The 13866-nt window shown below is 40.9% G+C and overlaps 1 protein-coding gene across 1 annotated transcript in view; it reads left to right on the top strand.

Annotated features, from left to right (window-relative positions):
• The first annotated feature begins 9174 nt into the window (after nucleotides 1–9174).
• GINM1 (glycoprotein integral membrane 1) overlaps nucleotides 9175–13866 on the top strand; it is a 9184-nt gene continuing 4492 nt past the window's right edge. The window contains exons 1-3 of the mRNA XM_010133626.1: nucleotides 9175–9222; nucleotides 9399–9495; nucleotides 12300–12457. Coding sequence (XP_010131928.1) covers nucleotides 9187–9222; nucleotides 9399–9495; nucleotides 12300–12457 — 291 coding nt within the window. The 5' untranslated portion in view covers nucleotides 9175–9186. The remainder of the gene's footprint in view (nucleotides 9223–9398; nucleotides 9496–12299; nucleotides 12458–13866) is intronic.

Raw genomic sequence — 13866 nt, 5'->3', positions numbered from 1 at the left:
CGGGCGAAGCCGGTGGCACGGAAGGGCGGTGTGCCGGCTGTGACGGGGCTCTCCGGCAGTAGTGCTTGGCAGTCTAAGGAGTATCGCGCCTACGTACAGGGCTTGACGTGCTGCTCAAGTACATTTCGGCCTGAAGTGTTACAAGAATGGCACAGAAGGTCAAATTATGCATCTGCCACAAATACAGTTAATGTCTGTGTAATGTTTTCCCTCTCCCTTTAATGTTTCATTTATTCATATAAAACCCCGTAGGGTTTTATAGGCTGAAATAAACGTGTTGAGGGGAGAGATAGTTACTTCAGTGCAAGCTAGGTGTATTTATATTGTATTTTTATGCTTGTCTACCCACATTTTGATGATTGAGTGCTATAGAAATATGTGGTGCGTTAGGTCCATGCTGGCTCCTACTCATACCCAGAAAAGGGGTTTGATGTGTTGGTATATTACAGGATGTCATGCTGTCTGTTTTTCTGTTTCAGTACCTGTTGGTAAGATTAGTTTTAAATTAAATTTGGTGTCTTTTAGAGTAGAAGGAAGTTTTTGGTACAACTTAGGAGATCTCAGTGGAAATAAAAAGAAGGGCTATGGCACCAGTGAACTTTGACCACTAGAATTACAGAAGAGAACAGGGTGCTTGTGTCTGTACTTGAATCATGACTAAATACATCTTCTAATTGTAATAATGAACTCCAAAGAGTGAGATGGCAAAGAGGAAAGAGCTGGGTTGGGTTTGTAGTCACTTGTCTGACAATGTGAAGTTGCTCTCATGTGAGTAAATTTGTTATGGCTTTTTGTCCTCCAGATATTGATTGGTTTGTTTGCAGGTGGTTTTTTGGGGGGGTTGTTGTTTTTTGTTTTTTTTTTAAGTAAAAACTTTCCAAGAAAGCTTGACAGAGGCCCTGCCCTGGCACTTCCTGTGTTGCAAAGCCGGATTCCTGGGCTTACTTCCTGGTTTCTGCTCTTCTATATGAACATTTGAAGAGAGATCTGCTTAGCTCTGATTTCAAGTGCATGACTGCTTGAAATCAGGCGCACTAAAGAGAGTGGAGAGAGCTCTGTCCTCAGGTACTTTGCTTACCCTTCTAAGAAGGGGAGTGCTGGCTTGAATTTGCTGAGACACATGAAGTGACAATGGAATACAGACCTGTGTTCTTGCTTACCTTCTACCTGGGAACTATCACACCTTCACTTCGAAACTTCAGCTTAATAGCACTGAAGTTGTTTGCCACAGCGGGCAATTGTCCAAGATGTGGCGGCACATCTGTGCTTGCCGTCTTTCGATATGAAAGTGTGAGTGAGCACGGCACAGTGGTGCTGGAGCACCCCGTGGAAGCCAGCTTGGGATCAGAGATAGAATAGGTAGGTTTTAGAGTGCTAACAGGGCTTGATTTAGTAACTGGGGTGTAATGCCTTACGGGCATAGCTGTGCTGTTTGTGGAGTTGAGTTTGTCCGTTTGTGCTGTACTGCTTAGGTGGTCTGTCAGCTCAGTTTTTGGTAGTCGGAAGTGTCCACACTTTTTTTAGCTTTATATTGATGCGTGGTATAGATAAGTATATGCAGAAAAGCACTTTTAAGAGTCAGAAAGGGCACATAGATATTTTTACTTTAGTATTTTTTCTTTTTAAATTGTGTTTCCTCCTGCACTATTTCTTTTTGTCCATCAAGGATCATTTTTGATGTAGGAGGGGCACTGCATCTTTAGAAAGTTTTGAGTTGAATAATTGCTGGCTTTTGTGCTTGAATTGACTTATGGTGACCTGGTAGGTTTATGGTGCCTAGGCAGTGGGAATAGGCAGAGCGGGAGTGCCATGCTGTCAAGTTGGCTTCAGAAGCCATGAGCTAGCTTGGTGGCAGTGGATGATGGGGTCAGAATAATCATGGTCTTACCTCAAAATGGTTTGGGACTGCAGACTGGTTGGGAGCAGGTACTTTGACTAGATACCACAACTGTGCCCTCTACAATTCTGAGGGCCCACTGGCAGCATTCTGCTGTTAGCTTCACGTTTTATAATTCTTGTATTAAAGGTTACCTCCAAGTTGATGGCCGTGAAGGTACAGAAACCATGGTGGAAGGACTGAGGAAAAACCTTGAAGCTTTGGAATAATGTTTTATAAGGCTGAAATGCTTTTGTTCGGTTCTGGAATGTGAATGTCTGTTGTTTCGCAATGCTTGATATTTCTTAAGTAAGCTGTTTTGAAATCTGGACTTTTTTTTAAACATTAGTGTGTGTGTTTTGATTTTTCTTTCTCCTCCTGAAATTCGGATAAGCAAAGTTGATTATTTTTTTTTTTAAAGGCAGGGAATGATGCAATAAGACAACTGACCTTTGCATTAAAAGTGCAAGGTCAGGAATTAGGTTTTGTGTTTTACAGTATTTTTTTAATGTGCTGATAGGAACTGGCTAAAAGCATAGTGGGCTGAATGCTAATGCTAAGTTGTTTGCTTACTCTGTTTGCCTCTCGATAATTTAGATTTAGCAGTGTTCTTTATAAATGGCATGCTTGCCTACCTGACTTCCTTTAGTTTAGTTGCCTGAAAACCATTGTTTTCAGATGATTTGTTGGCTGCAAGAAAGCTCTGTGTGGATGAATGATTTCAGAAACGAAGAAAACAATCTTCACTGCTTCAGCCATTTGAGTACATACGTAGCGAGTGTAATGTATTTTAATCAAAGAAGAAACTTGTCAGTAGTGACATGCTGAAATGTTTCTTTCGTTGCTTTATGCCAGTTTCTCTGTTAACAGCCTGGCACATGTTCTGAACTTTATGTCTTAAAGATCTGACATCGTCTTTCCATGTATATTTGATTAAAGTAAAGCAGTATGATGCAACCATGTCCTGGTGATGTGAGACTTGGTATTCACCTTTAAAACTCCTGATAAAATAACCCTGGTATGAGTTGATTTAATAGGGAGAAAGCAAAGCCAATTAATTCCAGCAACATATGTAGGGCAAAGGAAAGGATAAGCAATATTATACTAAGAATCATGGTAAAGCAAGGAAGGAATAGGTGTGCTTGTTCAGAAGAGAAAAGTGAAGCTAAAACATCACGTTAGATTTTTGTATTAACAAAGATAGTTGTCAAGGCTTAGGGCTGGGCCAGCCACTAGACAAATGACAGATGCTCTCTACAAACCTCTTTACCTTCCCAAAGAGGAAGAGAAGGGGGACGAGAGAGAGAGACTTATGGATTGGAAAAGAAAACTAGAACTGCTTTGTTAGAAATAATAACAATAAAATTAAATATATATGTGTATATATATACAACCCAGTATCAGAACCCAACCTCCATCCCCCTGATGGCAATTTATTTCACCCTCACCACCTGATGCTGTGGGCAGGTGATGGGGAAAATCCCAGACTGGACTCAGTGGCAGGCAGGAACTGGATGCAGGAGCTGGATTCTGGAACTGGACTCTGAATGCACGGATTGGGATCGAAGGCAGAATGGACAGAGTCCTCCTCAGACATCAGCCATTGAAGAAGAGAAGTTGACCCTTGTGATCCCTCAGCTTTATAATGAAAGTGACATATATGGGATGGAACACCTTGTTGGTCAGTGTAGGGTCACCTGTCCTGTCTGCTCTGCCCTGCAGGTGCCATCTTTACTTTATGGCACCCCAACATGGTACACAGGATTGAGCAGTGACCTTGGTTTCCACGGGAGCAAGTATAAGCAAGAGCCTTTCAGTATCCCAGTCCCTGGTAGTAACTGTCAACATCAAGTGCTGTCACTGCTAGAACCAGACACTGTCTGCAAAAATGTGCTGTTAACTTCAGAATGTGCAGTGACTTAGAGACTGAGATGAAAATTAACATTGCTGAGCAGAATTAGTTCTGTTCTAACTCAAACCAGGACAATAGTTCAGATTTAGTTACTTAAGGAAATACTGGATTTCATTATATTAGCCTAATATTGTCATGCAGTTTAGTAATGCCAAACCTTACTGGAGACAATTTTGTTCTAAAATTTTGTAAAATGTGAGGGACTAATTATCATCCTGCAAACTTGTCAAGTCAAACTTGTACCAGCATTATTTCTTAACTGAGTTATGCCTGACTGCAGTTAAGACTCATCCTACCACATAGCTCTGTTTTGAGTCTGATGAAATAATTGAGAGGCACAGATGACAGAGCCCTGGGTTCCACATACGCAATTTCACTGTCTGGAGCCAGTTGTCCACATGAGTGCCAGGACTCAAATGGTATGAGTTTGGGTGTTAGTTTTGTTTGTCTGTTCAAACTCCTTTTTCCCATAATCTCTTCAAATTTAAAAACAAGTTAATAGTTTTGTCTTTCTTATCTGTTTGGCAGCTTTCATTGGACTTTATAATAATAGCAAACAGGATATCCCAATAGTGCCTGTGAAATAGCTGCGAGGGGATTGTCTGTCTTTCAAGTCTCTGTACAGCTGGCCATCTTGTGAGGCACCATGCCATCTGTTCCATCTGCTGCCTGCTCTGCTTCCCACAGGCCTCCTGGTGCGGAAGGAGCCTTGTTTGGAGAGCCTCCATAGAGAACAGCCGTGCTTTAAGTGGGCTGGCTGCGAGCAGCTGAATGTAGATGGAGTTTCTGTGACTCAGGCAGTTGTGTAGGACTTAAGCGTTACCCTGTACTGGGATAGAAACTGTACGGTGCCCCCTGTCTCAAGTATCCATTGTCTGTGGAAGAAGTTTTTCTGTGATTCTCTAAACAGATCTGTTTGAAGTTCCTGTGTCATTAGACCCAACAGCCTTGTCTGGTGCAGCATTTGTCATAAAAGGCTAAGATTAGGTGAAATGTTCTGTTGATTTGTGTGGCACTGGTGTGGGGAGTCTTTAAGACATAATGAGTATTCCCTTTTAATTTATGTCAGGTGATTATATTCTTTGCTGCCATCTTTTCTGCATCTTGCTCTTCTGCTATGACTGTGATTATACTGCCCCAGTTAACACTCCTGGGTTCTGTTGCAGCACATGGTGAAAGACAAAGTGATAATTTTCAAAATCCTACCTGCATATCTCTGTTGATCCAAGTTCACGGTAATGTATGTCACCACACTGCTGCTGCTGTTGCCTAACTGTCCTAGAGCTGGAGAGTTTTGTGTGAAGGCATTCAACAGCACAGGAAGGGATAAGGTGCCATTAATGATGAAACAGAGATCAATGGTGAGCTGAAAGCGCAACCTGATTTCCAGGGAACTGAATTGCTTCTTGGGGCTGTCCCTTGATTTTGACTGTGTCAAAGTGCAGCTTTCTCAAATATTCCAGTAAATTCAGGACCTTTTGAACTACAGGACTGCCTGAAATTTATGTGAACTTTCACGATATTGTTAACAATGAAAAGTGTATTTGTAAGTGATACAAACAAGTTTTACCGTTGTAGTTCAGGATTTTCCGGAACTTGACAGTGCAATATTATGGATTTCTGCAGAGGACCCACGTCCTGCCCTCAGTGACTGTTACCACAGGATTGGCTTGGCTTACTGTGCTCTTGATACACAAAGTGAGTGATGCCAGGGGTATTTGCTTTCCTTAGTACTGAAGTACATACAAGCCACAAGACATACCTTTAAAACACTATCAAACAGTTTTTCTCCCCTAAGTAGTGAGTTTTATTATGGTAACAAAGTATTTTCTCTGTTGAAATTAAAAGATGTTTTGTAAGTCTTCAGCCCTAGATTTAGAAAGACGGGTAGTTATCCCTGAGCGCTTCCTAGCAAGTATGGCTTGTCAGGCCAGGCATTTCATCATGAAAGCATGGTACAAGAGCTACTGGCCTGCCAAGTGTGTTTTCCTTCCAGTGTAGCAAGTAAAAACAACATATGGTTCTTGAGCGCTTACTCACAAGATATTGAGGTACTAACCAGGGCTGTGTTAACTGGGAGAATGCTGTGCCTCACCCACTCCCTGCTATGGGTGAAAGTGGGTCACCAGCTGGAGTAGTGCTCTGCTCTCCTGTGAGCTGCTTGCAATAGTCCCTTCCTCTTTCTTCCAGCTCTCCTGCCCAGCTTTTCATTGTGTTTGTTATGCATCTTGAGGTTCTTGCCCTAGTGTAGATTTTGGTGGGGGCTGTGCAGGGCCAGGAAGATTGGCCACAGCAGGACCCATTGAGTTTTGGGTGTGACACTGCAGGAAAGACCAGTGGGAAGCCACAGGAACTCTCCTCCAAGGAAGGATTAAGTGAGGTGAGAGCATTAGCATAAAATCAGGAAGAGAGTTGGAAGACTGTTACTTTTTGTGGGAAGATGTTGTGAAGAGTAATGAATGACCGTTCATAAATAGCAGCAAGGAAGCTTTATGTTAAATGCAGGGAAATTTTTAATGTTACAGGAAGCGGAGTACTAGAGTAAATAGTTCAGGAGAGTGTGAAGTTTTTGGATGTCATTGGAGAGCTTTAAGAATAAGTCTGTCAGAAATGACATCAACGTAGCTGATTCTGACTCTGGGAAAGTTGGTCTTCCTCTGGTCCTTGAGATGATTCAAAACCAACATATGACAACTCAGGAGAATAGATGTACGGAATATGGGAAGTTACCAGCAGAATTTGTTGGATCTGGATGTGAACAGACTCGTCATGCGAATGACAAGAATGTGAGTTCTCCGTTGCTTGTGAACAGAAAATTGCAAGGGTCATGGTGTAACCACTGTAGTGGAATATTAATCATTGCTCTAAGTTATTGAGTAACTTTATGAACCTGTGTCATTCAGGAGATGCACCACCATCTCCTGAGATGATGGCAAGGATGGGTGTCTCCTAAGGAGATGCTGCAGGGGCAGGCAGACCATGCAGCAGAGCCAATCTAACAACCTCTGGCCTTCAGAACAGCTAGCTGCGTTCTTGCATCTCTCGTGTTTGTTTGGGTCTTCCCTGCCTGTTCAACTGACAGAAAAATAGCCTGGAAAAAAAAGAGAAAGTTTTCCTGCCAATTTAATGAGCTAAATCAGAGGGAAGGATGATGCGCAGGAGAGAGTCAGCAAATGGTTAACCTGTCTTATTTGTCTGTGCACCATGATCTTTTATTTTTTTCTAACTTCCACAGCACAGAAGTGATCCACTGAAATATTTTAATTTCTTATATAATTTGCTCTTCAAGTGCAAGTTTTAAGTATGTACCAGAATTCATGACAGTGCTTGTGGACATTGCATCAACAGATTGACAGCTGTTTTGGAAAAAACCTAATCATCAAGTATATAGCTCGCTTTGACATGTAATGCTCAAATGTTGAGCATATCCATCTTGCTCCATGCCCTTCATTTTCAAATAAAGCGTTCTATTAAAAAAAAATAGTAGGGAGGGATTTTCCTTTTTTTAACCAGTTACAGTAATCTCCTATGACTTACCAGTCATTTCCTTTTTCTTGTAGTCTCAGTGAGTTACTTTGTAGATGTTGAAAAATGGTTGCGAAATATTTTCTGTGTAAAAGAATTCAAATTTCTTTTGAGGCTTAAAAATGGAGGGACTGTTAAAACTGCCTGGAAAATCCATCTTTTGTGCCCTTTGAATTCCTGAAAACAGAAAAACCTAGGAAGTAATGACGTAATGGTGTGGTAATCTGTTAAACAGTTTGAGACATACAGCTCCAAATGCTAGAGCTAAAAGAGCTAGAAGTTTGGTGAGTTTTTTTTTTAGTTTTCAATATACAGAATTCTTAAAAACATGAGAAGAAAATAAGTGGATTGAGGAAATTACAGGATGATGGAATAGATTATATCCTGTGATTATGTTATTAATCTGGTTTATATTTTAAGTTATAGACTTCCAGAATTGGTAGTTTTCATTTACTTTGAATAGCCAGGAATTAAGTTTTGGAGAAAAGTCAGTACAAACGCCTGTTTTTCTGGAAGGAGCACTGAGAAGGAGATTTCTCTCTGGTCTCAGTGGCTAGAGTTTTCCTGATTTGACAAATGAGTTTGAAGCGTCAGTGACAAGTCATTTCCAACCAAAAGCTTATTTCTGTTACATTTTAAACCAAGCTTCTCATAATGCCGCGTTTACGCTGAATCAGATTTTGGTACTCCTGGCTACCTGTGTATACTAATTAACATCCATTGTTTTAAGGATTTTTCTACATTAGAGTCGCACTTCAGAAGCTCTCTGTTCATGAACTGGGACTATATTATGCTAGGTACTGTATATTTCAAGCATTTCCTGGCTGAAAATCTAGTGTTTTGTAAAAATTGCAAACAAAAAGCCTTTATGTATGTATTTATTTATTTAAATTCTGAGCAAGTTCAACTTTCATACTGAGACATGACTCACTTTTTAACTGTTAGTTGTAAAACCATGACTCAGATACAGAGCTAAAGATGATGCTGAAGGTATGGAAAAGTTTTTGAGAGGAAAATGAAATATGATTATAATCATTTAAGTCTCCCAAAAGGCAAATAAGGAGTTTAACATTATTTTTGAAGAGGTGACCCAGGAAAGCAGTGTGGCAATTGTTGCTTTTGTCTATGTCCCAGAGAGAAATTTGGCTTTTGTTTGTAGGTTTTGTCAGGGGCAAGCCTGGGAGATGCAAGGTCCCATCTGCAAAGCAGCCCCTGAAATTAAAAGGGGGAAGTAAGAGGACAGAATGAGTCAGTAAATTACAGCAATTAGGGTTTGAAAGAAAGAAGCAAATCCCCATTAGCTGTGAGTTTGGAGGTGTCTGGTGTGGCATAATTTGAGAATAACCAAAGAAAAGAAACAGTATTACTGCTGACACTGACAAAACTGAGTGTTCTTCAGTATAGGCTAACATGTATTAAATTATGCTTCGCTTTGTAGACTGAGTGCTTAAAAACACCTACAGAGAATCTGATTTTTACCTTGTAGACTCTATTTTTCAGCTAATATGAGACTTCTTCTCCATTATATTCATGTGAAACAAATTCTCCTGAGAATTTAGCTTGATTATTATGTTTTTATCTTCATTAAAAAAACCCCAACCCTATACATAAGGGGATGCAGCTGTCATTCATACTCATCAATCCTCTGTATTAATAAGGGGGGAAAACCCAAACCAAACCTTAGAATAAACAAGTAAGCATATTCCTCTTTCTTCCATCTGCCTGGGAATGTGCTCTGGGGATTGCACGTTGTCATTCTGTCAGGACAGTGTGTGAGAGATGCCTGTGGCCTGCAGTGGCTTATGTGTTTTCTCAGAAGCTTACCTCTCTTCTCACTGTTGTTTTCCAGGAAATGATCAGAGTCAATGTTACGATGTTGAAAACCAGTGGAGAATTTCAGAAGGGACAGGTTCGTCCGGTTTTTCTATTTATTCAGTGAATTAATATGCAGTAAACAAAGTCTGCATGTGGGTGCAAAAATACTGGTTTGTCTGACGTCAGTCAGTATGAAGTGTGTTCCTCCGAGAAGAGAACTGTAGCTTAGGGCTGGGAACCACGCACTCATTCTGTCTGTCTTTCTTCCAGGTTATTTTTAATATCACCTATCTTAATGGACAGGTATATCTAAATGATTTTCCTATGAAAAGCGGCGTTGCCCACATTACATGTCAAACAGTAATATGTGAGTATTCTCTCTCTCTCTCTCCTTTTTTTTTTTTTTTTTTTTTTTTACCCCCTGGGTTATTTGGCTTCCCTGTTATCTAGTAACCAAAGTTCACAAATGACTACGTGGTCTTGTACTCTGCAAACCTGAGCGTTGCAAAAGCAGGGTAGGATAATTTTGCTATTAAAATGTGTGGAAAAAATTGTACTGCCTTGTTCTCGCCACATTCAAATGCTTATATGTAAATGGTCTAATCTGAAATCCAGACTCTGCCTATCTTCTCAAAAGAATGTTTTGCAGGACAAGCTAGACAATGTAAACAGAAGGATGCAACTCCACCCTGCTAATGGCTGTGCCCCTATGTTGGTTGGCATATATCCAAAAGGAGATTCAACAACAAAAGGATGAATTATTGTTAGGAAGATCTTTTATTTATCTCATTTCTGTGTCTATTGGACAAGTAACTTTCTGCTGGATAGGGTATTATAGGAAAAATACTGCAGTTTTGCTAGTGTCCTGCAGTGGTTAATGACTTTGAAGTACCTCGAAACTGCCACTGATTTCATGCTACCCCTTTCATGAAAGGCCAGAAAGTACTGTCATTGTTTGAGATACAGAGTATACTGTATAATTAATTAAACAAGGGCCATTATGCTTGTTTGATCTAAGCTTCTGTTGCATACAGAATGATCTCTTGCTGTATCAGGTGCAGTCAGGCTCTAGCTTGGTTTCTGAAGTCATGCTCTCCTTACAATCAGACATTTACTTACAGTACTAATGCTTTTTCTAAATTACTGCTTTGAGCCATGACCTTGTTTCTTGAACGCTTCCTTCCCAAGCATGATCAAATAATAATTTGATGCTATTTCTTTCCTGGAGAGGGAAAGCAGTAATTTCTTTTTTTCTGGGATAATTATGTTCCTATTGCTTCTGTTTTTTCTATCGTAGGGTAGAAAATCATGGCAAAATGTCATCTACCTACAAGATAATTGACTCCAGAAAAATAGATATGATTTTATTGACTAATTCTGAGAGGTACTGATCACTCTACTGTAGTTCATATTAATTTACTAAATCATAACTTTATAGCTTGCAGTGAACATGAACTTGAAAGAGTGAGGGAAAATACTGACTTGACCTGGGAGCTAGGATCCTGGAACATTCCTTCTCCATGTTTGGGCCTGAGACCTCAGCACTTGTTATCTGTAAAGTAATGTTTATACTTAGTAAGTGCTCAACAATAGATTCAGATAATGTTTGCAAAACGCCAAAGAAATATTGAGATACTTGTCACCTGTTAACAGAAGGGCTAAATACTCCTGAATGTATGTAAAAACTAAACTTGAGCCAAATATTCATGCTCTTGAACATTAGAGACCAAGTCTCCTGAATACTATGGTCTTGATGCTGTTGTCAGCTCATGCCTGGCACCTATGTTCCCACAGTTGTCCATTTTGGAAGCGTATCTTTTGCTCCTGTTGAATGTAGTGGGGATCGAGCAGCCTTACACGTGAAAGGCTGGGAGCACAGGGAGCTTCGGCGGCTTGGTATCTGAGAGGCTTGGTCCTTTAATGTATGCTTGCTGCAGTAAGTCAGAAAACATTCAGCAAACAGGTTAGTGCTCTGGCTCACGCCTGGAAGGAACCTTTCTTTTTCTCTCTAACCTCTTCTTCTGCCATTTTTCACACTAGAAGATATTGCTGTATGATGCCAGAAAGTACTTTTTTGTACTTAAAATAAGCAAAATAGCTTTATGAGGAGAGGGATCATAGCATAAAAGTAACAAACACTGAGTTGTTGCTGTGAAACTGAAAGACACTAGTCCGGCCTTCCCTCACATTGCATCTGTGGCTCAGCACTGCAAGTGACACACAGCACTGGTGGCTTAGAAACAGAGGCCAGTTCAGTCTCACTTCATGTACCTTGCTATCTGCATGCTGGAGAGGTCTTGTTATCTGCACTCCTTGCCACTTCTGCAGCACTTCAGTTGAGGTATGCCTTCACTTGCAGTAGAGGCATGGTAATTGGGAGAAGGATGCTAAGCCTACACAGAAATGGTGAGGGTAGAAAGGCAGTTCTCTCTGTACTTGTGGAGTATTAGATGGTTGAAATAGCTCAAAGCTTTTGGGTAGGAAGAGTTTGAGGTGTCACTGGTCACATATGAAAGCAGAGCCAGGGGCAGAAAAAAACATGTATGAGGGAACTGACAGTTATCTTTAGTATATGCAGTATGCATGGAAAACAGCGTATTTGTTTCTGTAGTGAGAGGAAGGGGAACATTGTGTGCATCAAGATCTTCACACAGGTGGCTGGCTGGACTACGGCACTGCTCTTACGACCTCCTTTGAACAACTGAAATAAGCATGCAGCAATAGCGGAGCCAAAGAGTGCTGCTTAGACTGTTTAAATGCAAACCGCAGAGGCAGGGATGTGACATTGTTTGCATGTTCCCTCAGTCTGGGGATTGTACAGTGCTGCTGTTGTCTGCTGCATTGTACCGTGAGTCCTGCTCCAAGTTTGATTTGGTGATATACTGGTAAAAAACAATGGCATCTGTTTTACCTGTTGGCCAGATTATTACCGCATCTAACAGTGGTTACTGGAAGTGTTAAGAGCATCAGCATAGCACAGACTTCTGTACAACTGTTCAGGCATCTCTGGTTTGACGCTAGTGGTCTTCTGTAGTTGCAATGACTTTTCCATTCAGATGCTGTGTGTGAAAAGGCATCTGCATCAGAGTTGCAACTGTTTGCCCCATGGCTGTATATTGCTTTCTGGTTGGGTGGTTCCTCTTTGAAAACTGTGGCATTGTGTGTTAACAGTGGAGAACAGAAACTTTGATAACTTACCGGATCAGCAGCACCTGGGAACTGTCAGTGTTCGCATCATGGTTCACAAGTGGCCTTTGGCATCCAGTTCTGATTTGCAGCTGGTTGTCATTCAGGAAGAAGTGACAGAAATTGATGGAAAACAGGTAAACAAATAAACAAACAAACCAAAACCCCAGACTCTGTTTTTAATTTGAGAGGCAAGTAGTTACCAAGGATTAAAAGATTTACATGTGTCTGGCTGGCAGTTAGAGCACGCAGTATATAATCTAATGCTAGTTAGCACAGTACTGAGGGAGACAGTACTAACCTGAGTTGCCTGTATGGTAGCAGGGGTGTTTCATGAGGAGACCTGAAGTTTTAATGCTTCTATTCTTATTTTAATTATTAAGTGTTGGATGACTTTCCCTTAAGCTTGTTAGAATGTCATTAACTCTGTCACATGCCCTTTCACCACTTGCATTTCTGCAAGCAAAGTCAGACTCACAAGCAACACTCAGAATTCTGAGTCCTGAGGTTTCCCCCATTATTTATTCCAAGCTAAAAAAGCGTTCCAAGCATGTTGCATGGGGAATAGCTTGCAGCAGCCAACTCTTATGGCAGGTGGGCTTGCTGTGGAAGCCCACAACACCCGAGAGATAGCCTTAGGATATTTTGCATGTAAGATAATTAATTTGAATAAAAATCTTGATAGTGAACATGGATTTTCAGATGATCAGGAAAAAAACCCCACCCCAAATTCTAACTGTATTTGCACAAATACCAATGGAGGGCTACAGTTCTAGGTGAGATTGAAATGTGCAGAATGGAGCTCTCAAAATCACAAGGTATAGTTCTGAAGAGAAGATACAGCTGCTGAAGTCAGAAAAAGTGTCTAATTTTTGTTTTAGTACATGTCTGCACTTTACATGTGGCCAGGCTCTTTTGAAGCTGGCTTAGGTTGTTAAGTTGTATTTCTGGGTAGTGGTTATGGTCACAAACACTCTGGATTTCTGTCAGTTCTTGGCCTCACAGTGCAGTTATTCATGTTAGTAGGAGTTATGTTGCATGTGTTCTATGTAAGTGATACTTGCAGTGATTACCACGTGAAGCGGGTCCAGTACATCACTTGAAGAGAAGGAAGAGAACTATTCTTTTGGTTGGTGAAACCAAGCAACATTACTGCAAAAGCAGAAGCATCACTCTTGCCTCAGCAACGCTGCCAGTGTTTGCGAGTGCTTGCTCTTTCATGATGTAGTTGAGTTTTCCATGCCCTAAAATGCCACCCTGAAAAAGGATTGTGATGAGCTATGTAAGTCTTGGTTAAAAGCCCGTGGAATGACTGCCACATGCGTGAGCAGAAGAGAGCCCCAGTCTGTGCAGCATATAGTAGACTAACGTGGGGGACGATAGAAAGTGTGGCATGTAAAACAGAAAATACCAATTCATGTTACAACATCCCTATGACTAAATCTGAGTGGTGGGCACTTTTCTGTGATGTGTTGGTTTCCTCTGCCGACTTCTTAGTTCTCACTTTAAACTCAGCAATACCAATATGTTTGCATCTCTTGTAGGTTCAGCA

This window comes from Buceros rhinoceros, unplaced genomic scaffold (genome assembly GCF_000710305.1).
Source record: "Buceros rhinoceros silvestris isolate BGI_N320 unplaced genomic scaffold, ASM71030v1 scaffold3473, whole genome shotgun sequence".
In the NCBI taxonomy this organism is placed as follows: Eukaryota; Metazoa; Chordata; class Aves; order Bucerotiformes; family Bucerotidae; genus Buceros; species Buceros rhinoceros.
Note: the sequence above shows the minus strand (reverse complement) of the source record. Positions and strands in the feature narration are given on the sequence as shown.